The 24,858-nt window shown below is 46.8% G+C and overlaps 1 protein-coding gene across 1 annotated transcript in view; it reads right to left on the bottom strand.

Moving 5' to 3' along the window:
• LOC124018471 (lysine-specific demethylase 4C-like) overlaps nt 1–24,858 on the bottom strand; it is a 67,245-nt gene that overhangs the window by 4,836 nt on the left and 37,551 nt on the right. The window contains 4 exon segments of the mRNA XM_046333800.1: nt 4,532–4,624; nt 16,482–16,601; nt 17,087–17,257; nt 18,793–18,993. Of these exon segments, the coding sequence (XP_046189756.1) occupies nt 4,532–4,624; nt 16,482–16,601; nt 17,087–17,257; nt 18,793–18,993 (585 nt within the window).

The raw sequence follows: 24,858 nt of genomic DNA, 5'->3' as shown, positions 1-24,858 counted from the left end.
CAGTCAGTCTAGTATAGTAGATACAGTCAGTCTAGTATAGTAGATACAGTCAGTCTAGTCTAGTAGATACAGTCAGTCTAGTATATACAGTCAGTCTAGTATAGTATATACAGTCAGTCTAGTAGATACAGTCAGTCTAGTATAGTATATACAGTCAGTCTAGTATAGTATATACAGTCAGTCTAGTAGATACAGTCAGTCTAGTATATACAGTCAGTCTAGTAGATACAGTCAGTCTAGTAGATACAGTCAGTCTAGTAGATACAGTCAGTCTAGTATAGTAGATACAGTCAGTCTAGTATAGTAGATACAGTCAGTCTAGTATATACAGTCAGTCTAGTAGATACAGTCAGTCTAGTATAGTAGATACAGTCAGTCTAGTATAGTAGATACAGTCAGTCTAGTAGATACAGTCAGTCTAGTCTATAGTAGATACAGTCAGTCTAGTATAGTAGATACAGTCAGTCTAGTCTAGTAGATACAGTCAGTCTAGTCTAGTAGATACAGTCAGTCTAGTCTAGTAGATACAGTCAGTCTAGTCTAGTAGATACAGTCAGTCTAGTATAGTAGATACAGTCAGTCTAGTATAGTAGATACAGTCAGTCTAGTATAGTAGATACAGTCAGTCTAGTATAGTAGATACAGTCAGTCTAGTCTAGTAGATACAGTCAGTCTAGTATATACAGTCAGTCTAGTATAGTATATACAGTCAGTCTAGTAGATACAGTCAGTCTAGTATAGTAAATACAGCCAGTCTAGTAGATACAGTCAGTATAGTATATACAGTCAGTCTAGTATAGTATATACAGTCAGTCTAGTATAGTAGATACAGTCAGTCTAGTATAGTAAATACAGCCAGTCTAGTAGATACAGTCAGTATAGTATATACAGTCAGTCTAGTATAGTAGATACAGTCAGTCTAGTATAGTAGATACAGTCAGTCTAGTATAGTAGATACAGTCAGTCTAGTATAGTATATACAGTCAGTCTAGTATAGTAGATACAGTCAGTCTAGTAGATACAGTCAGTCTAGTAGATACAGTCAGTCTAGTAGATACAGTCAGTCTAGTATAGTAGATACAGTCAGTCTAGTATAGTAGATACAGTCAGTCTAGTATAGTAGATACAGTCAGTCTAGTCTAGTAGATACAGTCAGTCTAGTCTAGTAGATACAGTCAGTCTAGTATATACAGTCAGTCTAGTATAGTATATACAGTCAGTCTAGTAGATACAGTCAGTCTAGTATAGTAGATACAGTCAGTCTAGTATAGTAAATACAGCCAGTCTAGTAGATACAGTCAGTATAGTATATACAGTCAGTCTAGTATAGTATATACAGTCAGTCTAGTATAGTAGATACAGTCAGTCTAGTATAGTAAATACAGTCAGTCTAGTATAGTAGATACAGTCAGTCAGTCTAGTATAGTAGATACAGTCAGTCTAGTATAGTAGATACAGTCAGTCTAGTATAGTAGATACAGTCAGTCTAGTATAGTAGATACAGTCAGTCTAGTATAGTAGATACAGTCAGTCTAGTATATACAGTCAGTCTAGTAGATACAGTCAGTCTAGTAGATACAGTCAGTCTAGTATAGTAGATACAGTCAGTCTAGTATAGTAGATACAGTCAGTCTAGTATAGTAGATACAGTCAGTCTGGTATAGTAGATACAGTCAGTCTAGTATAGTATATACAGTCAGTCTAGTATAGTATATACAGTCAGTCTAGTATAGTAGATACAGTCAGTCTAGTACAGTAGATACAGTCAGTCTAGTATAGTAGATACAGTCAGTCTAGTAGATACAGTCAGTCTAGTATAGTAGATACAGTCAGTCTAGTAGATACAGTCAGTCTAGTATAGTAGATACAGTCAGTCTAGTATAGTAGATACAGTCAGTCTAGTATAGTAGATACAGTCAGTCTAGTATAGTATATACAGTCAGTCTAGTATAGTATATACAGTCAGTCTAGTATAGTATATACAGTCAGTCTAGTATAGTATATACAGTCAGTCTAGTATATACAGTCAGTCTAGTAGATACAGTCAGTCTAGTATATACAGTCAGTCTAGTATATACAGTCAGTCTAGTATAGTAGATACAGTCAGTCTAGTAGATACAGTCAGTCTAGTAGATACAGTCAGTCTAGTAGATACAGTCAGTCTAGTATAGTAGATACAGTCAGTCTGGTATAGTAGATACAGTCAGTCTAGTATAGTATATACAGTCAGTATAGTAGATACAGTCAGTCTAGTATAGTAGATACAGTCAGTCTGGTATAGTAGATACAGTCAGTCTAGTATAGTAGATACAGTCAGTCTAGTATAGTATATACAGTCAGTCTAGTATAGTAGATACAGTCAGTCTAGTATAGTAGATACAGTCAGTCTAGTATAGTAGATACAGTCAGTCTAGTATAGTATATACAGTCAGTCTAGTATAGTAGATACAGTCAGTCTAGTATAGTAGATACAGTCAGTCTAGTCTAGTAGATACAGTCAGTCTAGTCTAGTAGATACAGTCAGTCTAGTATATACAGTCAGTCTAGTATAGTAGATACAGTCAGCCTAGTATAGTATATACAGTCAGTATAGTAGATACAGTCAGTCTAGTATAGTAGATACAGTCAGTATAGTATATACAGTCAGTCTAGTATAGTATATACAGTCAGTCTAGTATAGTAGATACAGTCAGTCTAGTATAGTAGATACAGTCAGTCTAGTAGATACAGTCAGTCTAGTAGATACAGTCAGTCTAGTATAGTATATACAGTCAGTCTAGTATAGTAGATACAGTCAGTCTAGTATAGTAGATACAGTCAGTATAGTAGATACAGTCAGTCTAGTATAGTAGATACAGTCAGTCTAGTATAGTAGATACAGTCAGTCTAGTAGATACAGTCAGTCTAGTATAGTAGATACAGTCAGTCTAGTATATACAGTCAGTCTAGTATAGTAGATACAGTCAGTCTAGTATAGTAGATACAGTCAGTCTAGTATAGTAGATACAGTCAGTCTAGTATATACAGTCAGTCTAGTATAGTATATACAGTCAGTCTAGTATAGTAGATACAGTCAGTCTAGTATAGTAGATACAGTCAGTCTAGTATAGTAGATACAGTCAGTCTAGTCTAGTAGATACAGTCAGTCTAGTCTAGTAGATACAGTCAGTCTAGTATAGTAGATACAGTCAGTCTAGTATAGTATATACAGTCAGTCTAGTATAGTAGATACAGTCAGTCTAGTATAGTAGATACAGTCAGTCTAGTAGATACAGTCAGTCTAGTATAGTAGATACAGTCAGTCTAGTATAGTAGATACAGCCAGTCTAGTATAGTAGATACAGCCAGTCTAGTATAGTATATACAGTCAGTCTAGTATAGTATATACAGTCAGTCTAGTGTAGTAGATACAGTCAGTCTAGTAGATACAGTCAGTCTAGTAGATACAGTCAGTCTGGTAGATACAGTCAGTATAGTATATACAGTCAGTCTAGTAGATACAGTCAGTCTAGTATAGTAGATACAGTCAGTCTAGTATAGTAGATACAGTCAGTCTAGTATAGTAGATACAGTCAGTCTAGTATAGTAGATACAGTCAGTCTAGTATAGTAGATACAGTCAGTCTAGTATAGTAGATACAGTCAGTCTAGTATAGTAGATACAGTCAGTCTAGTATAGATACAGTCAGTCTAGTATAGTAGATACAGTCAGTCTAGTATAGTAAATACAGTCAGTCTAGTATAGTATATACAGTCAGTCTAGTATAGTAGATACAGTCAGTCTAGTATAGTAGATACAGTCAGTCTAGTAGATACAGTCAGACTGGTAGATACAGTCAGTCTAGTATAGTATATACAGTCAGTCTAGTATAGTAGATAAAGTCAGTCTAGTAGATACAGTCAGTCTAGTATAGTAGATACAGTCAGTCTAGTATAGTAGATACAGTCAGTCTAGTATAGTAGATACAGTCAGTCTAGTAGATACAGTCAGTCTAGTAGATACAGTCAGTCTAGTATAGTAGATACAGTCAGTCTAGTATAGTAGATACAGTCAGTCTAGTATAGTAGATACAGTCAGTCTAGTATAGTAGATACAGTCAGTCTAGTATAGTATATACAGTCAGTCTAGTATAGTATATAGATCAGAGTCTATACAGTCAGTCTAGTATAGTATATACAGTCAGTCTAGTATAGTAGATACAGTCAGTCTAGTATAGTATATAGATCAGAGTCTATACAGTCAGTCTAGTATATACAGTCAGTCTAGTATAGTAGATACAGTCAGTCTAGTATAGTAGATACAGTCAGTCTAGTATAGTATATAGATCAGAGTCTATACAGTCAGTCTAGTATAGTATATAGATCAGAGTCCATACAGTCAGTATAGTATATAGATCAGAGTCTATACAGTCTAGTATAGTATATATCTATCCACATACCTTTGGTCATGTAGTGTATAATAGCATCATATCACCCTATAAACCATGCAGGACCACACAGGCCAGTAGATGTTTAGCGAGTACAGTACTTACGAGTCGCCCTTTCACCTTTTTGGGAAGGTCTTCATCCAGAGTATAGACATCCTCTCGCTTAGCTACCACCTGGGAACCATCCTCAAACTCCACCTGGGAAACCACACACACACACACACACACACACACACACACACACACACACACACACACACACACACACACACACACACACACACACACACACACACACACACACACCCACCCACACACCAATTTATTCTGTGGATATTATATAATCCAGTTATATTCCGTTTCTGTCTGTAAATGTGATATATTTCTACACACTCTTCCTCGTGGTTATATGAAATGTTTATTTAATATCTGACCACTACTTAATACTAATGTTAAGTTACTATCAAAGCTATTAAACCTCCTGTCTATCCATCTACCTCTTAAAGTTATTAAATATTATTAAATCTCCATCTACCCATCAAAGTTATTAAATATTATTAAACCTCCATCTACCTATCAAAGTTATTAAATATTATTAAACCTCCATCTACCCATCAAAGTTATTAAATATTATTAAACCTCCATCTACCTATCAAAGTTATTAAATATTATTAAACCTCCATCTACCTATCAAAGTTATTAAATATGATCAACCTCTCTCCATCTCAACCCATCTCTCTCCACCTCAACCCATCTCTCTCCACCTCAACCCACCTCTCTCCACCTCAACCCACCTCTCTCCACCTCAACCCATCTCTCTCCACCTCAACCCACCTCTCTCCACCTTAACCCACCTCTCTCCACCTTAACCCACCTCTCTCCACCTCAACCCACCTCTCTCCACCTCAACCCACCTCTCCCACCTCAACCCACCTCAACCCACCTCTCCACCTTAACCCACCTCTCTCCACCTCAACCCACCTCTCTCCACATCTCACCTAACAACCCACCTCTCTCCACCTCAACCCACCTCCCCACCCCTCTCCACCTCAACCCACCTCTCTCCACCTCAACCCACCCCTCTCTCCACCTCAACCCACCTCTCTCCACCTCAACCCACCTCTCTCCACCTCAACCCACCCTCTCCACCTCAACCCACCTCTCCCACCTCAACCCACCCCTCTCCACCTTAACCCACCTCTCCCACCTTAACCCACCTCTCTCTCCCACCTCTCTCCACCTTAACCCACCTCTCTCTCCACCTTAACCCACCTCTCTCCACCTCAACCCACCTCTCCCCACCTCAACCTCTCTCCCACCTCAACCCATCTCTCTCCACCTCAACCCACTCTCCCACCTCAACCCATCTCTCCCCACCTCATCCCATCTCTCTCCACCTCAACCCATCTCTCCCACCTCATCCCATCTCTCTCCACCTCAACCCACCTCTCTCTCCCACCTCTCTCACCTCAACCCACCTCTCTCCCACCTCAACCCACCTCTCTCCCACCTCTCCAACCCACCCCTCTCCACCTCAACCCACCCAACCCACCTCAACCCACCCTCTCCACCTCAACCCACCCTCTCTCACCTCAACCCACCCCTCTCCTCAACCCACCCCTCAACCCACCTCTCCCCACCTCTCTCCACCTCAACCCACCTCTCTCCCACCTCAACCCACCTCAACCCACCTCTCTCCACCCTCAACCCATCTCTCCCACCTCAACCCATCTCTCCCACCTCAACCCATCTCTCCCACCTCAACCCATCTCTCCCACCTCAACCCATCTCTCCCCACCTCATCCCACTCTCTCCACCTCAACCCATCTCTCTCCACCTCATCCCATCTCTCTCCACCTCAACCCATCTCTCTCCACCTCAACCCACCTCTCTCTCCCACCTCAACCCACCTCTCTCTCTCCACCTTAACCCACCTCACCTCTCCACCCCCACCTCTCTCTCCACCTTAACCCACCTCTCTCCACCCTCCACCTTAACCCACCTCTCTCCACCTCAACCCACCTTAACCCTCCCTCTCCACCTTAACCCACCTCTCTCTCCACCTCAACCCACCTCTCTCCCACCCCACCCATCTCCCCACCTCTCTCCACCTCAACCCACCCTCTCCCACCTCAACCCACCTCTCTCCACCTCAACCCACCTCTCTCCACCTCAACCCACCCTCTCCACCTCTCTCCATCTCTCTCCACCTTAACCCACCTCTCTCCAACTCAACCCACCTCCACCTTAACCCACCCCAACCCATCTCTCTCCACCTCTCTCCACCTCAACCCACCTCTCTCCACCTCAACCCACCTCTCTCCACCTCAACCCACCTCTCTCTCCACCTCTCTCCACCTCAACCCACCTCTCTCCACCTTAACCCACCCCTCTCCACCTCAACCCACCCCTCTCCACCTTAACCCACCCCTCTCCACCTTAACCCACCCTCTCCACCTCAACCCACCCTCCCCACCTCAACCCACTTCATCCCACCTCTCTCCACCTCTCTCCACCTCTCTCAAACTCAACCCACCCCTCTCCACCTCAACCCATCCCCTCTCCACCTCAACCTTAACCCACCTCTCCCCACCTCAACCCACCCCTCTCCACCTCAACCCACCCACCTCTCCACCTCATCCCAACTCACCTCTCTCCACCTCACCTCTCCCCACCTCTCTCCACCTCCTCCACCTCCTCTCCCCACCTCTCTCCACCTCTCTCCACCTCACCTCTCTCCACCTCAACCCACCTCTCTCCACCTCAACCCACCTCTCTCCACCTCAACCCACCTCTCTCCACCTCAACCCATCTCTCTCCACGTCAACCCATCTCTCCCCACCCTCCCCACCTCAACCCACCCCTCATCCCAACTCTCTCCACCTCTCCCCACCTCAACCCATCTCTCACCACCTCTCTCCACCTCTCTCCACCCACCTCTCTCCACCTCCTCCACCTCAACCCATCTCTCTCCACCTCAACCCATCTCTCCCCACCTCAACCCCACCTCAACCCACCTCTCCCCACCTCTCTCCATCTCAACCCACCTCTCTCCACCTCTCTCCACCTCAACCCACGCCTCTCCACCTTAACCCACCCCTCTCCACCTTAACCCACCCCTCTCCACCTTAACCCACCCCTCTCCACCTTAACCCACCCCTCTCCACCTTAACCCACCCCTCTCCACCTTAACCCACCCCTCTCCACCTTAACCCACCCCTCTCCACCTTAACCCACCTCTCCACCTTAACCCATCTCTCCCATCTCAACCCACCTCTCTCCATCTCAACCCACCTCTCTCCATCTCAACCCACCTCAACCCACCTCTCCACCCCACTCCACCTCAACCCACTCTCTCCACCCCACCTCTCCACCTCTCTCCACCTCAACCCACCCCTCTCCACCTCAACCCACCCCTCTCCACCTCAACCCACCCCTCTCCACCTCAACCCACCCCTCTCCACCTCAACCCACCTCTCTCCACCTCAACCCATCTCTCTCCACCCCACTCCACCTCAACCCATCTCTCTCCACCCCACCTCTCCCACCTCAACCCACCCCTCTCCACCTCAACCCACCTCTCCCCACCTCAACCCACCCTCTCCACCTCAACCCACCCCTCTCCACCTCAACCCACCCTCTCCACCTCAACCCACCCCTCTCCACCTCAACCCACCCCTCTCCACCTCCCCACCCTCTCCACCTCAACCCACCCCTCTCCACCTCAACCCACCCCTCTCCACCTCAACCCACCCCTCTCCACCTCAACCCACCCCTCTCCACCTCAACCCACCCCTCTCCACCTCAACCCACCCCTCCACCCCTCTCCACCTTAACCCACCTCTCCACCTCAACCCACCCCTCTCCACCTCAACCCACCCCTCTCCACCTTAACCCACCCCTCTCCACCTCAATCCACCTCTCTCCACCTCAACCCACCTCTCTCCACCCCTCTCCACCTCAACCCATCTCTCTCCACCCCACTCCACCTCAACCCATCTCTCTCCACCCCACCTCAACCCATCTCTCCCCACCTCTCTCCACCTCTCTCCACCTCTCTCCACCTCTCTCCACCTCAACCCACCCCTCTCCACCTCAACCCACGCCTCTCCACCTCAACCCACGCCTCTCCACCTCAACCCACCCCTCTCCACCTCAACCCACCCCTCTCCACCTCAACCCACCCCTCTCCACCTTAACCCACCCCTCTCCACCTTAACCCACCCCTCTCCACCTTAACCCACCCCTCTCCACCTTAACCCACCCCTCTCCACCTTAACCCACCTCTCTCCACCTTAACCCATCTCTCTCCATCTCAACCCACCTCTCTCCACCTCAACCCATCTCTCCCACCTCAACCCATCTCTCCCACCCCAACCCACCTCTCCCACCCCACCTCAACCCATCTCTCTCCACCCCACCTCTCTCCACCTCAACCCACCTCTCTCCACCTCAACCCACCCTCCCACCTCAACCCACCCCTCTCCACCTCAACCCACCCCTCTCCACCTCCCCACCTCACCTCAACCCACCCCTCTCCACCTCAACCCACCCCTCTCCACCTCAACCCACCCCTCCCACCTTAACCCACCCCTCTCCACCTTAACCCACCCCTCTCCACCTTAACCCACCCCTCTCCACCTTAACCCACCTCTCTCCACCTCAACCCACCCCTCTCCACCTTAACCCATCTCTCTCTCTCCACCTCTCTCCACCTTAACCCACCTCTCCCCACCTCAACCCACCTCTCCCCACCTCATCCCACCTCTCTCCACCTCATCCCACCTCTCTCCACCTCATCCCACCTCTCCCCACCTCTCCCCACCTCATCCCACCTCTCCCCACCTCATCCCACCTCTCCCCACCTCTCCCCACCTCTCTCCACCTCTCTCCACCTCTCTCCACCTCTCCCCACCTCTCTCCACCTCTCTCCACCTCAACCCATCTCTCTCCACCTCAACCCATCTCTCTCCCAACCCACCTCCCCACCTCTCCCCACCTCAACCCACCTCTCTCCCCACCTCTCTCCATCTCTCCCCACCTCTCTCCACCTCATCCCACCCCTCTCCACCTCTCCACCTCAACCCACCCCTCTCCACCTCTCTCCACCTCAACCCATCTCTCTCCACCTCAACCCATCTCTCCCCACCTCTCCCCACCTCTCCCCACCTCAACCCACCTCAACCCACCTCAACCCACCTCTCCCCACCTCTCCCCACCTCTCTCCACCTCTCCCCACCTCTCTCCACCTCTCTCCACCTCATCCCACCCCTCTCCACCTCTCCCACCTCAACCCACCCCTCTCCACCTCTCTCCACCTCAACCCACTCTCTCCACCTCAACCCATCTCTCCCCACCTCTCCCCACCTCTCCCCACCTCTCCCCACCTCAACCCACCTCAACCCACCTCTCCCCACCTCTCCCCACCTCTCTCCACCTCTCCCCACCTCTCTCCACCTCTCTCCACCTCTCCCCACCTCAACCCATCTCTCTCCACTCTCTCCACCTCAACCCACCCCTCTCCACCTCTCTCCACCTCAACCCACCCCTCTCCACCTCTCTCCACCTCAACCCACCTCTCTCCACCTCAACCCACCTCTCCCCACCTCTCCCCACCTCTCTCCATCTCTCCCCACCTCTCTCCACCTCATCCCACCCCTCTCCACCTCTCCACCTCAACCCACCCCTCTCCACCTCTCTCCACCTCAACCCATCTCTCCCACCTCAACCCACCTCTCCCCACCTCTCCCCACCTCTCCCCACCTCAACCCACCTCAACCCACCTCAACCCACCTCAACCCACCTCAACCCACCTCTCCCCACCTCTCCCACCTCTCCCCACCTCTCCCACCTCTCTCCACCTCAACCCACCTCTCCCCACCTCAACCCATCTCTCTCCACCTCTCTCCACCTCAACCCACCCCTCTCCACCTCTCTCCACCTCAACCCACCCCTCTCCACCTCTCTCCACCTCAACCCATCTCTCTCCACGTCAACCCACCTCTCCCCACCTCTCCCACCTCTCTCCACCTCAACCCATCTCTCCCCACCTCAACCCATCTCTCCCCACCTCAACCCATCTCAACCCATCTCTCCCCACCTCAACCCATCTCTCCCCACCTCTCCCCACCTCTCCCCACCTCAACCCACCTCAACCCACCTCAACCCACCTCAACCCACCTCAACCCATCTCTCCCCACCTCAACCCAACTCTCTCCACCTCTCCCCACCTCAACCCATCTCTCTCCACCTCAACCCACCTCTCTCCACCTCAACCCACCTCTCTCCACCTCAACCCACCTCTCTCCACCTCAACCCACCTCTCTCCACCTCAACCCACCCCTCTCTCCATCTCTCTCCACCTCAACCCACCTCTCTCCACCTCAACCCACCCTCTCTCCACCTCAACCCACCCCTCTCTCCACCTCTCTCCACCTCAACCCACCTCTCTCCACCTTAACCCACCTCTCTCTCCACCTCTCTCCACCTTAACCCACCTCTCTCTACACCTCTCCACCTCAACCCACCTCTCTCTCCACCTCTCTCCACCTCTCCCCACCTCAACCCATCTCTCCCCACCTCAACCCATCTCTCCCCACCTCAACCCATCTCTCTCCACCTCTCTCCACCTCAACCCACCTCTCTCCACCTCAACCCACCTCTCTCCACCTCAACCCACCTCTCTCCACCTCAACCCAACTCTCTCCACCTCTCCCAACTCTCTCCACCTCTCCCCACCTCAACCCATCTCTCTCCACCTCAACCCATCTCTCTCCACCTCAACCCACCTCTCTCCACCTCAACCCACCTCTCTCCACCTCAACCCAACTCTCTCCACCTCAACCCACCTCTCTCCACCTCTCCCCACCTCAACCCATCTCTCTCCACCTCAACCCACCTCTCTCCACCTCAACCCACCTCTCTCCACCTCAACCCACCTCTCTCCACCTCAACCCACCTCTCTCTCCATCTCTCTCCACCTCAACCCACCTCTCTCCACCTCAACCCACCCTCTCCACCTCTCTCCACCTCAACCCACCTCTCTCCACCTTAACCCACCTCTCTCTCCACCTCTCTCCACCTTAACCCACCTCTCTCTACCCTCTCCACCTCAACCCACCTCTCTCCACCTCAACCCACCTCTCTCTCCACCTCTCTCCACCTTAACCCACCTCTCTCCCACCTCTCTCCACCTTAACCCCCCTCTCTCCACCTCTCTCCACCTCTCTCCACCTCAACCCACCTCTCTCCACCTCTCTCCACCTCAACCCACCTCTCTCCACCTCAACCCACCTCTCTCCACCTCAACCCACCTCTCTCCACCTCAACCCACCTCTCTCCTATTCAACCCACCTCTCTCCTATTCAACCCACCTCTCTCCATCTCAATCCACCTCTCCACCCTTCTCTCTCTACCTCAACCCACCTCTCTCCACCTCAACCCACCTCTCTCCACCTCTCTCCACCTCAACCCACTTCTCTCCACCTCTCTCCACCTCTCTCCGCCTCTCTCCACCTCTCTCCACCTCTCTCCACCTCTCTCCACCTCAGCCCACCTCTCTCCACCTCTCTCCACCTCAACCCACCTCTCTCCACCTCAACCCACCTCTCTCCACCTCAACCCACCTCAACCCACCTCTCTCCTATTCAACCCACCTCTCTCCTATTCAACCCACCTCTCCCCACCTCTCTCCACCTCAACCCACCTCTCTCCACCTCAACCCACCTCTCTCCATCTCAATCCACCTCTCCACCCACCTCTCTCCACCTCTCTCCACCTCTCTCCACCTCTCTCCACCTCTCTCCACCTCAACCCACTTCTCTCCACCTCTACCCACCTCAACCCACTTCTCTCCACCTCTCCCACCTCTCTCCACCTCAACCCACCTCTCTCCACCTCTCTCCACCTCTCTCCACCTCTCTCCACCTCTCTCCACCTCAACTCCACCTCTCTCCACCTCAACCCACCTCTCTCCTACCCACCTCAACCCACTTCTCTCCACCTCTACCCACCTCAACCCACTTCTCTCCACCTCAACCCACTTCTCTCCACTTCTCTCCACCTCTACCCACCTCAACCCACTTCTCTCCACCTCTCTCCCTCCTCTCCACCTCTCTCCACCTCAACCCACCTCTCTCCACCTCTCTCCACCTCTCTCCACCTCAACCCAACTCTCTCCACCTCAACCCACCTCTCTCCACCTCAATCCATCTCTCCCCACCTCAATCCACCTCTCCCCACCTCAATCCACCTCTCTCCACCTTAACCCACCTCTCTCCACCTCTCTCTCCACCTCTCTCTCCACCTCTCTCCACCTCTCTCCACCTCTCTCCACCTCAACCCACCTCTCTCTCCACCTCAACCCACCCCTCTCTCCACCTCTCTCCACCTCAACCCACCTCAACCCACCTCTCTCCACCTCTCTCTCCACCTCAACCCACCTCTCCCACCTCTACCCACCTCTCTCCCACCTCAACCCACCTCTACCCACGTCTCTCCACCTCAACCCACGTCTCTCCACCTCAATCCACCTCTCTCCACCTCAATCCACCTCTCTCCACCTCAATCCACCTCTCTAAACTGTCGTCACAGAGCAGCCCCCGTGCGTCAGAAGCAGTTGTGCAACATAACAGGCGTTCCCACAGAGAGAGAACTCAACTAAACTGGAGACTTAAGTGGTTGTTTCTCCACCATCTTGACTTGGTGAATATTTCATCATGTTTAAATAATGCAGATCATCGTCACCTCATTCTCCTCCATCATCTCTCACGCTCTCCCTCGCCATCTCTCCATCTGTTTTCTCAATCCTCCCCCTCTCTTTGCCAGTCTCTCTCTCTCTACATAGAACTTACAGACTGGTTAAAGTCACCGAGTTGAGGGGACTAAAGATGACAAAAGTTGAGTGAGTTCCGTTTACTGCCCTGTGTTCCGTCCTGGTTCTGGTTCTGGTCCAACACCTGTATGGCTGCAGTGTGTCCTGTCCTGGTTCTGGTTCTGGTCTAACACCTGTATGGCTGCAGTGTGTCTTGTCTTGGTTCTGGTTCTGGTCCAACACCTTTATGTAATGGCTGCAGTGTGTCCTGTCTTGGTTCTGGTCCAACACCTGTATGGCTGCAGTGTGTCCTGTCTTGGTTCTGGTTCTGGTCTAACACCTGTATGGCTGCAGTGTGTCCTGTCTTGGTTCTGGTTCTGGTCCAACACCTTTATGTAATGGCTGCAGTGTGTCACGAAAGTCAAATAAGTGTATGTGTGTCCAGGATGCAGCAATTGGACCATGAAGGTCTGATTCACACAGAGTCTCCTCTGAACAGTTGATGTTGAGATGTGTCTGTTACTTGAACTCTGTGAGGCATTTATTTGGGCTGCAACCTGAGGTGCAGTTCCCTCTAATGAACGTATCCTCTGCAGCAGAGGGAACTCTGGGTCTTCCTTTCCTGTGGCGGTCCTCATGAGAGACAAGGTAACTCTGGGTCTTCCTTTCCTGTGGCGGTCCTCATGAGAGACAGGTAACCTCTGCAGCAGAGGGAACTCTGGTCTTCCTTTCCTGTCACGGTCCTCATGAGAGACAAGTAACTCTAATGAACTTATCCTCTGCAGCAGAGGGAACTCTGGGTCTTCCTTTCCTGTGGCGGTCCTCATGAGAGACAAGTAACTCTGGGTCTTCCTTTCCTGTGGCGGTCCTCATGAGAGACAGGTAACTCTGGGTCTTTCTTTCCTGTGGCGGTCCTCATGAGAGACAGGTAACTCTGGGTCTTCCTTTCCTGTGGCGGTCCTCATGAGAGACAGGTAACTCTGGGTCTTCCTTTCCTGTGGCGGTCCTCATGAGAGACAGGTAACTCTGGGTCTTCCTTTCCTGTGGCGGTCCTCATGAGAGACAGGTAACTCTGGGTCTTCCTTTCCTGTGGCGGTCCTCATGAGAGACGGGTAACTCTGGGTCTTCCTTTCCTGTGGCGGTCCTCATGAGAGACGGGTAACTCTGGGTCTTCCTTTCCTGTGGCGGTCCTCATGAGAGACGGGTAACTCTGGGTCTTCCTTTCCTGTGGCGGTCCTCATGAGAGACGGGTAACTCTGGGTCCTCCTTTCCTGTGGCGGTCCTCATGAGAGACGGGTAACTCTGGGTCCTCCTTTCCTGTGGCGGTCCTCATGAGAGACGTCCTCTGGGTCTTCCTTTCCTGTGGCGGTCCTCATGAGAGACGGGTAACTCTGGGTCCTCCTTTCCTGTGGCGGTCCTCATGAGAGACGGGTAACTCTGGGTCTTCCTTTCCTGTGGCGGTCCTCATGAGAGACGGGTAACTCTGGGTCTTCCTTTCCTGTGGCGGTCCTCATGAGAGCCAGTTTCATCATAGCGCTTGATGGTTTTTGCGACTGCACTTGAAATAAGTTCTTAATTTTCTGAACTGACTGACCTTCATGTCTTAAAGTAATGATGGACTGTCGTTTCTCTTTGCTTATTTGAGCTGTTCTTGCCATAATATGGACTTGGTCTTTTACCAAATAGGGCTGTCTTCTGTACAACACTCCAAACACATTAACCTCACAAGGGGTAGGGGGCACTATTTTCACCTCCGGATGAAAAGCGTGCCCAAAGTAAACTGCCTGCTACTCAGGCCCAGAAGCTAGGATATGTATATAATTAGTATATTTGGATAGAAAACACTCCAAAGTTTCTAAAACTGTTATAATAATGTCTGTGAGTATAACAGAACTGAAATGGCAGGCGAAAACCTGAGAAAAAAAAAATCCTACTTCCTGGATGGATTTATGTTTGTAGTTTTCCATTGACTGCCTATACAAATTCCATTGACTTAGGAATCAAATTGCACTTCCTATGGCTTCCACTAGGTGTCAACAGTCTTTAGAAATTGTTTCAGGCTTGTATTCTGAAAAATGAGGGAGTAAGACCACTCTGAATGAGTGGACACTGCCGTGTCCCAGAGGTTTTTCATGCTCGCGACTGAGAGCCTTTCTTGTTTTCCTTTTATATTGACAAAGCTTTTGTCCGGTTGAAATATTATTGAATATTATGACTAAAAACAACCTGAGGATTGATTATAAACATTGTTTGACATGTTTGTACGAACTTTACTGATACTTTTCGGATTTTTCTGCCTTTGATCCTGTGGATTACTGAACAAAACGGAGGTTTTTGGATATAAAGAGGTACTTTATCGGAAAAAAACAAACATTTATTGAGTAAATGGGAATCTTGTGAGTGCGCAACCATATGAAGATCATCAAAGGTAAGTGTTTCATTTTATCTCTATTTCTGACTTGTGTAACTCCTCTACTTGGCTGGTTACTGTTTGTAATGATTTGTCTGCCGGCCGCTGTTCTCAGATAATCGCATGGTTTGCTTTCGCCGTAAAGCCTTTTTGAAATCTGACACAGTGGTTGGATTAACGAGAAGTTCATCTTTAAAACGATGTATAACACCTGTATGTTTTATTAATTTTTATAATGAGTATTTCTGTTTTTGAATTTGGCGCTCTGCAATTTCACTGGATGTTGGCCAGGTGGGACACTATCGTCCCACACCCCCTAGAGAGGTTAAGGAAAGAAATTCCACAAATTCACTTAACAAGGCACAGCTGTTAATTGAAATGCATTCCTGGTGAGACTGCCATGAAGCTGGTTGAGAGAACGCCATGAGTGTGCAAAGCTGTCGTCGAGGCAAAGGATAACTACTTTGAAGAATCTCAAATATAACATATTTTGATATGTTTAACATTTTTTTGGTTAATACATGATTCCATATGTGTTATTTCATAGTTTTGATGTCTTCACTATTATTCTACAATGTAGAACATCAAAATAAAGAAAAACCCTTGAATGAGTAGGTGTGTCCAAACTTTAGACTGGTACTGGTACTGGGTGTGTGTGTGTGTGTGTGTGTGTGTGTGTGTGTGTGTGTGTGTGTGTGTGTGTGTGTGTGTGTGTGTGTGTGTGTGTGTGTGTGTGTGTGTGTGTGTGTGTGTGTGTGTGTGTGTGTGTGTGTGTGTGTGTGTGTGTGTGTATGTATGTATGTATGTATGTATGTATGTATGTATGTATGTACCTGGTACATATGAGAGGTGTTGGATCCCTGGTATTTGGCTCCATAGAAGAGTCCATCAGGCCACTTCACCTGGACAGCCTCCCCTACTTCTGGAGGACCGAGACAGGCACAGTCCCGGCTCTGAAAGGACAGGAGAGAGGAGCTCAATGGGGTGTCCCTCCTCACCACTATGTCCTCTGGGTGGGTGGGTTGTCCCTCCTCACCACTATGTCCTCTGGGTGGGTGGGTGGGGGGGAGGTTGTCCCTACTCACCACTATGTCCTCTGGGTGGGTGGGTGGGTGGGGGGGAGGTTGTCCCTACTCACCACTATGTCCTCTGGGTGGGGGAGGGGGTTGTCTCTCCTCACCACTATGTCCTCTGGGTGGGGGAGGGGGTTGTCCCTACTCACCACTATGTCCTCTGTGGGGGAGGTTGTCCCTACTCACCACTATGTCCTCTGGGGGGGGGGGGGGGGGGGGGGGGGGTGTCCCTACTCACCACTATGTCCTCTGGGTGGGGGGGGGGGGTTGTCCCTACTCACCACTATGTCCTCTGGGTGGGGGGGTGACCCTAATCACCACTATGTCCTCTGGGTAGGTGTGTGTGTGTGTGTATCCCTCCTCACCACTATGTCCTCTGGGTAGGTGTCGTTGCTGAAGGATCCGTCATCAAACATGACCTCATAGAAGGTCTGGGAGGTCACCTGGGTGACCTTTGAACTGTAGTACCGCAGGTTCTTGTGTTTGGAGATGACGGTCTGACCCAGGACGATGTCCTTCTGAAATGCTGCACGCTGCTGAGAGAGAGCGAGAGAGATGGAAGGAAAGAGAGATATCACCATCTGGCTGAGGATAAAAGACCAGAGTGTGTCACTAGCAGAAAGTATATATTTGTAACCAAGCCTCAAAGCTCCATGGTAACCAAGCCTCAAAGCTCCATGGTAACCAAGCCTCAAAGCTCCATGGTAACCAAGCCTCAAAGCTCCATGGTAACCAAGCCTCAGATTTCTATGGTAACCAAGCCTCAAAGCTCCATGGGAACCGAGCCTCAAAGCTCCATGGTAACCGAGCCTCAAAGCTCCATGGGAACCAAGCCTCAAAGCTCCATGGGAACCAAGCCTCAAAGCTCCATGGGAACCAAGCTTCAAAGCTCCATGGGAACCAAGCCTCAAAGCTCCATGGGAACCAAGCTTCAAAGCTCCATGGTAACCAAGCCTCAAAGCTCCATGGTAACCAAGCCTCAAAGCTCCATGGTAACCAAGCCTCAAAGCTCCATGGTAACCAAGCCTCAAAGCTCCATGGTAACCAAGCCTCAAAGCTCCATGGTAACCAAGCCTCAAAGCTCCATGGTAACCAAGCCTCAAAGCTCCATGGTAACCAAGCCTCAAAGCTGGCATTGGGAAAAGACAAGTAAAGTGAGTTGGTTAAGAAAATGGAACTGTTCAGCGGGGCTGAGATGGACCGTGGTGTAGGTGTGCTTGGTGTGTGTGTGTGTCTACTTGGTGTGTGTGTGTGTCTATGTCTACTTGGTGTGTGTGTCGGTCTATGTCTACTTGGTGTGTGTGTGTGTGTCTATGTCTACTTGGTGTGTGTGTGTGTGTATCTATGTCTACTTGGTGTGTGTGTCGGTCTATGTCTACTTGGTGTGTGTGTGTATCTATGTCTACTTGGTGTGTGTGTCGGTCTATGTCTACTTGGTGTGTGTGTCGGTCTATGTCTACTTGGTGTGTGTGTGTATCTATGTCTACTTGGTGTGTGTGTCGGTCTATGTCTACTTGGTGTGTGTGTCGGTCTATGTCTACTTGGTGTGTGTGTGTATCTATGTCTACTTGGTGTGTGTGTCGGTCTATGTCTACTTGGTGTGTGTGTGTGTCTATGTCTACTTGGTGTGTGTGTCGGTCTATGTCTACTTGGTGTGTGTGTCGGTCTATGTCTACTTGGTGTGTGTGTCGGTCTATGTCTACTTGGTGTGTGTGTCGGTCTATGCTTCCGTGTGTGTGTGCGTGTCTACTTGGTGTGTGTGTGTGTGTGTGTGTGTGTGTGTGTGTGTGTGTGTGTGTGTGTGTGTGTGTGTGTGTGTGTGTGTGTGTGTGTGTGTGTGTGTGTCTACTTGGTGTGTGTGTGTGTGTGTGTGTGTGTGTGTGTGTGTGTGTGTGTGTGTGTGTGTGTGTGTGTGTGTGTGTGTGTGTGTGTGTGTGTGTGTGTGTGTGTGTCTACTTGGTGTGTGTGTGTGTGTGTGTCTACTTGGTGTGTGTGCGTCTACTTGGTGTGTGTGTGTGTGTTACCTACTGTGGTGGGAGGGACCGAAGCCGAGCCGCTACTGAGTACTCACAGCAGACGAGCTCCGTGATTGGTGCCTGTGGCAGGTGATTGACACCACGTAAGGCCACTCGTCCGGCTCCATGGTGACCCCGGCGGCGTGGGCACAGGTAACGTGGAAGGAGGTGGGGCATCGACCGCACGAACACTGGATACATGCCCCTCCCCCGCCCTGGCCACGCCACACACACCGCTTACGGCAGTAGATACACTTCTACACACACAGAGACAGAGAGACAGAGAGAGAATCAACTCAACTGACTAAATCAACTCTGATACAGAGAATCAACTCAACTGACTAAATCAACTCTTCTACAGAGAATCAACTCAACTGACTGAAATCAACTCTTCTACAGAGAATCAACTCAACTGACTGAAACCAACTCTTCTGCAGAGAATCAACTCCACTGAATTCACTAAGCAAATGCATATGTAAATGAAGACTAAATATCATCATCAGATTAAACCCTATAGTTAGTTAACATAGTAGACTAAATATCATCAGATTAAACCCTATAGTTAGTTAACATAGTAGACTAAATATCATCAGATTAAACCCTATAGTTAGTTAACATAGAAGACTAAATATCATCAGATTAAACCCTATAGTTAGTTAACATAGAAGACTAAATATCATCAGATTAAACCCTATAGTTAGTTAACATAGTAGACTAAATATCATCATCAGATTAAACCCTATAGTTAGTTAATATAGTAGACTAAATATCATCATCAGATTAAACCCTATAGTTAGTTAACATAGAAGACTAAATATCAGATTAAACCCTATAGTTAGTTAACATAGAAGACTAAATATCAGATTAAACCCTATAGTTAGTTAACATAGAAGACTAAATATCAGATTAAACCCTATAGTTAGTTAATATAGAAGACTAAATATCATCATCAGATTAAACCCTATAGTTAGTTAATATAGTAGACTAAATATCATCATCAGATTAAACCCTATAGTTAGTTAACATAGAAGACTAAATATCATCAGATTAAACCCTATAGTTAGTTAACATAGAAGACTAAATATCAGATTAAACCCTATAGTTAGTTAATATAGAAGACTAAATATCATCATCAGATTAAACTCGATAGTTAGTTAACATAGTAGACTAAATATCATCATCAGATTAAACCCTATAGTTAGTTAACATAGTAGACTAAATATCATCAGATTAAACCCTATAGTTAGTTAACATAGAAGACTAAATATCATCATCAGATTAAACCCTATAGTTAGTTAACATAGTAGACTAAATATCATCAGATTAAACCCTATAGTTAGTTAACATAGAAGACTAAATATCATCATCAGATTAAACCCTATAGTTAGTTAACATAGTAGACTAAATATCATCAGATTAAACCCGATAGTTAGTTAACATAGTAGACTAAATATCATCATCAGATTAAACCCTATAGTTAGTTAACATAGTAGACTAAATATCATCAGATTAAACCCTATAGTTAGTTAACATAGTAGACTAAATATCATCATCAGATTAAACCCTATAGTTAGTTAACATAGAAGACTAAATATCATCAGATTAAACCCTATAGTTAGTTAACATAGAAGACTAAATATCATCAGATTAAACCCTATAGTTAGTTAACATAGTAGACTAAATATCATCAGATTAAACCCTATAGTTAGTTAACATAGTAGACTAAATATCATCATCAGATTAAACCCTATAGTTAGTTAACATAGTAGACTAAATATCATCAGATTAAACCCGATAGTTAGTTAATATAGAAGACTAAATATCATCATCAGATTAAACCCTATAGTTAGTTAATATAGTAGACTAAATATCATCATCAGATTAAACCCTATAGTTAGTTAACATAGTAGACTAAATATCATCAGATTAAACCCTATAGTTAGTTAACATAGTAGACTAAATATCATCAGATTAAACCCTATAGTTAGTTAACATAGAAGACTAAATATCATCAGATTAAACCCTATAGTTAGTTAATATAGAAGACTAAATATCATCATCAGATTAAACCCTATAGTTAGTTAATATAGTAGACTAAATATCATCATCAGATTAAACCCTATAGTTAGTTAACATAGTAGACTAAATATCATCAGATTAAACCCTATAGTTAGTTAACATAGTAGACTAAATATCATCAGATTAAACCCTATAGTTAGTTAACATAGTAGACTAAATATCATCAGATTAAACCCTATAGTTAGTTAACATAGAAGACTAAATATCATCAGATTAAACCCTATAGTTAGTTAACATAGTAGACTAAATATCATCAGATTAAACCCTATAGTTAGTTAACATAGTAGACTAAATATCATCAGATTAAACCCTATAGTTAGTTAACATAGTAGACTAAATATCATCATCAGATTAAACCCTATAGTTAGTTAACATAGTAGACTAAATATCATCAGATTAAACCCTATAGTTAGTTAACATAGAAGACTAAATATCATCAGATTAAACCCTATAGTTAGTTAACATAGTAGACTAAATATCATCAGATTAAACCCTATAGTTAGTTAACATAGTAGACTAAATATCATCAGATTAAACCCTATAGTTAGTTAACATAGTAGACTAAATATTTACATTTACATTTAAGTCATTTAGCAGACGCTCTTATCCAGAGCGACTTACAAATTGGTGCATCATCATCAGATTAAACCCTATAGTTAGTTAACATAGTAGACTAAATATCATCAGATTAAACCCTATAGTTAGTTAACATAGAAGACTAAATATCATCAGATTAAACCCTATAGTTAGTTAACATAGTAGACTAAATATCATCAGATTAAACCCTATAGTTAGTTAACATAGTAGACTAAATATCATCATCAGATTAAACCCTATAGTTAGTTAACATAGTAGACTAAATATCATCAGATTAAACCCTATAGTTAGTTAACATAGTAGACTAAATATTTACATTTACATTTAAGTCATTTAGCATCATCAGATTAAACCCTATAGTTAGTTAACATAGTAGACTAAATATCATCAGATTAAACCCTATAGTTAGTTAACATAGAAGACTAAATATCATCATCAGATTAAACCCTATAGTTAGTTAACATAGTAGACTAAATATCATCATCAGATTAAACCCTATAGTTAGTTAACATAGTAGACTAAATATCATCAGATTAAACCCTATAGTTAGTTAACATAGAAGACTAAATATCATCAGATTAAACCCTATAGTTAGTTAACATAGTAGACTAACTATCATCAGATTAAACCCTATAGTTAGTTAACATAGTAGACTAACTATCATCATCAGATTAAACCCTATAGTTAGTTAACATAGTAGACTAACTATCATCAGATTAAACCCTATAGTTAGTTAATATAGAAGACTAAATATCATCATCAGATTAAACCCTATAGTTAGTTAACATAGTAGACTAAATATCATCAGATTAAACCCTATAGTTAGTTAACATAGTAGACTAAATATCATCAGATTAAACCCTATAGTTAGTTAACATACTAGACTAAATATCATCAGATTAAACCCTATAGTTAGTTAACATAGTAGACTAAATATCATCAGATTAAACCCTATAGTTAGTTAACATAGAAGACTAAATATCATCAGATTAAACCCTATAGTTAGTTAACATAGAAGACTAAATATCATCAGATTAAACCCTATAGTTAGTTAACATAGAAGACTAAATATCATCAGATTAAACCCTATAGTTAGTTAACATAGTAGACTAAATATCATCAGATTAAACCCTATAGTTAGTTAACATAGTAGACTAAATATCATCAGATTAAACCCTATAGTTAGTTAACATAGTAGACTAAATATCATCAGATTAAACCCTATAGTTAGTTAACATAGAAGACTAAATATCATCAGATTAAACCCTATAGTTAGTTAACATAGAAGACTAAATATCAGATTAAACCCTATAGTTAGTTAACATAGAAGACTAAATATCAGATTAAACCCTATAGTTAGTTAACATAGAAGACTAAATATCATCAGATTAAACCCTATAGTTAGTTAATATAGAAGACTAAATATCATCAGATTAAACCCTATAGTTAGTTAACATAGTAGACTAAATCCCATCACCTCAGAGGGGTATCCCACCCCCCCCCCCCCATCGCCTCTCATATTCAGAGGGGTTGGGTATCCCACCCACCCCCCCCATCACCTCTCCGATTCAGAGGGGTTGGGTATCCCCCCATCACCTCTCAGATTCAGAGGGGTTGGGTATCCCCCCCCCATCACCTCTCCGATTCAGAGGGGTTGGGTATCCCCCCCATCACCTCTCCGATTCAGAGGGGTTGGGTATCCCCCCATCACCTCTCAGATTCAGAGGGGTTGGGTATCCCCCATCACCTCTCAGATTCAGAGGGGTTGGGTATCCCCCCCCATCACCTCTCAGATTCAGAGGGGTTGGGTATCCCCCCCATCACCTCTCCGATTCAGAGGGGTTGGGTATCCCCCCCCCATCACCTCTCAGATTCAGAGGGGTTGGGTATCCCCCCCATCACCTCTCAGATTCAGAGGGGTTGGGTATCCCCCCATCACCTCTCAGATTCAGAGGGGTTGGGTATCCCCCCCCATCACCTCTCAGATTCAGAGGGGTTGGGTATCCCCCCCATCACCTCTCAGATTCAGAGGGGTTGGGTATCCCCCCCCCCCATCACCTCTCCGATTCAGAGGGGTTGGGTATCCCCCCATCACCTAACCTCTCCGATTCAGAGGGGTTGGGTATCCCCCCATCACCTCTCAGATTCAGAGGGTTGGGTATCCCACCCCCCATCACCTCTCAGATTCAGAGGGGTTGGGTATCCCCCCCCCATCCCCTCTCAGATTCAGAGGGGTTGGGTATCCCATCCCTCTCCGATTCAGAGGGGTTGGGTATCCCCCCCATCACCTAACCTCTCCGATTCAGAGGGGTTGGGTATCCCCCCCCATCACCTCTCAGATTCAGAGGGGTTGGGTATCCCCCCCATCACCTCTCAGATTCAGAGGGTTGGGTATCCCCCCCCATCCCCTCTCCGATTCAGAGGGGTTGGGTATCCCCCCCCATCACCTCTCCGATTCAGAGGGGTTGGGTACCCCCCCATCACCTAACCTCTCCATTCAGAGGGGTTGGGTATCCCCCCCATCACCTCTCAGATTCAGAGGGGTTGGGTATCCCCCCCATCACCTCTCAGATTCAGAGGGGTTGGGTATCCCCCCATCACCTCTCAGATTCAGAGGGTTGGGTATCCCCCCCATCACCTAACCTCTCCGATTCAGAGGGTTGGGTATCCCCCCATCACCTCTCAGATTCAGAGGGGTTGGGTATCCCCCCCTTGCAGTGTTTCCCCTACATTCATATAGCAGCAACGGACCGCCACTCCAAAAATCTTTTTCTGGATGGTAAAACGTTTTCAGTGTCCATTTAACACGGCTTAATCCCTGATCTAAAGTACGACCAAAAGATCCTGGAGCCATAAGATCCTCTTTCAGAACGAACAACCTCCATAATAAATGAAAAACTAGACAGTCGGAAGAATCTGACATTCCCCAAAATGTCACGGGGCACTACCCTTCATTTAGTTATGTTTGAGTAACTCATAACATAAATTTTGTCAAAAGGAGTCAAATTTGCAGGAAATTGGCAACAACAAGACACCGTCTGCCAAGAGGAAGGCCTCGAAAATGTTCGGCGCCAATCGCCACTACCACCCAGGAGGATGTAGAGATTATTGGGACGTGTGTAACCCACTTTCTCCCCCCTCCCCTCCCTCTCCTCTCCTCTCCTCTCCTCTCCTCTCCTCTCCTCTCCTCTCCTCTCCTCTCCTCTCCTCCCTCTCCCCTCTCCCCCCTCCCCCTCCCTCCCAACCCCTCCCTCTCCTCTCCTCTCCTCTCCTCCCCTCCCATCCTCCCCTCCTCCTCCATCCCCCCCTCCCTCCCCTCCCCTCCCCTCTCTCTCCCTCTCCCCTCCCTCTCCTCTCCTCCCTCTCCTCCCTCTCCCCTCCCCCTCCCCTCCTCCCTCCCCCCTCCTCTCCCTCTCCTCCCTCTCCTCTCCTCTCCTCTCCTCTCC

This window comes from Oncorhynchus gorbuscha, unplaced genomic scaffold (genome assembly GCF_021184085.1).
Source record: "Oncorhynchus gorbuscha isolate QuinsamMale2020 ecotype Even-year unplaced genomic scaffold, OgorEven_v1.0 Un_scaffold_528, whole genome shotgun sequence".
Classification (NCBI taxonomy): Eukaryota; Metazoa; Chordata; class Actinopteri; order Salmoniformes; family Salmonidae; genus Oncorhynchus; species Oncorhynchus gorbuscha.
This window is presented reverse-complemented; position numbering and strand designations above follow the sequence as displayed.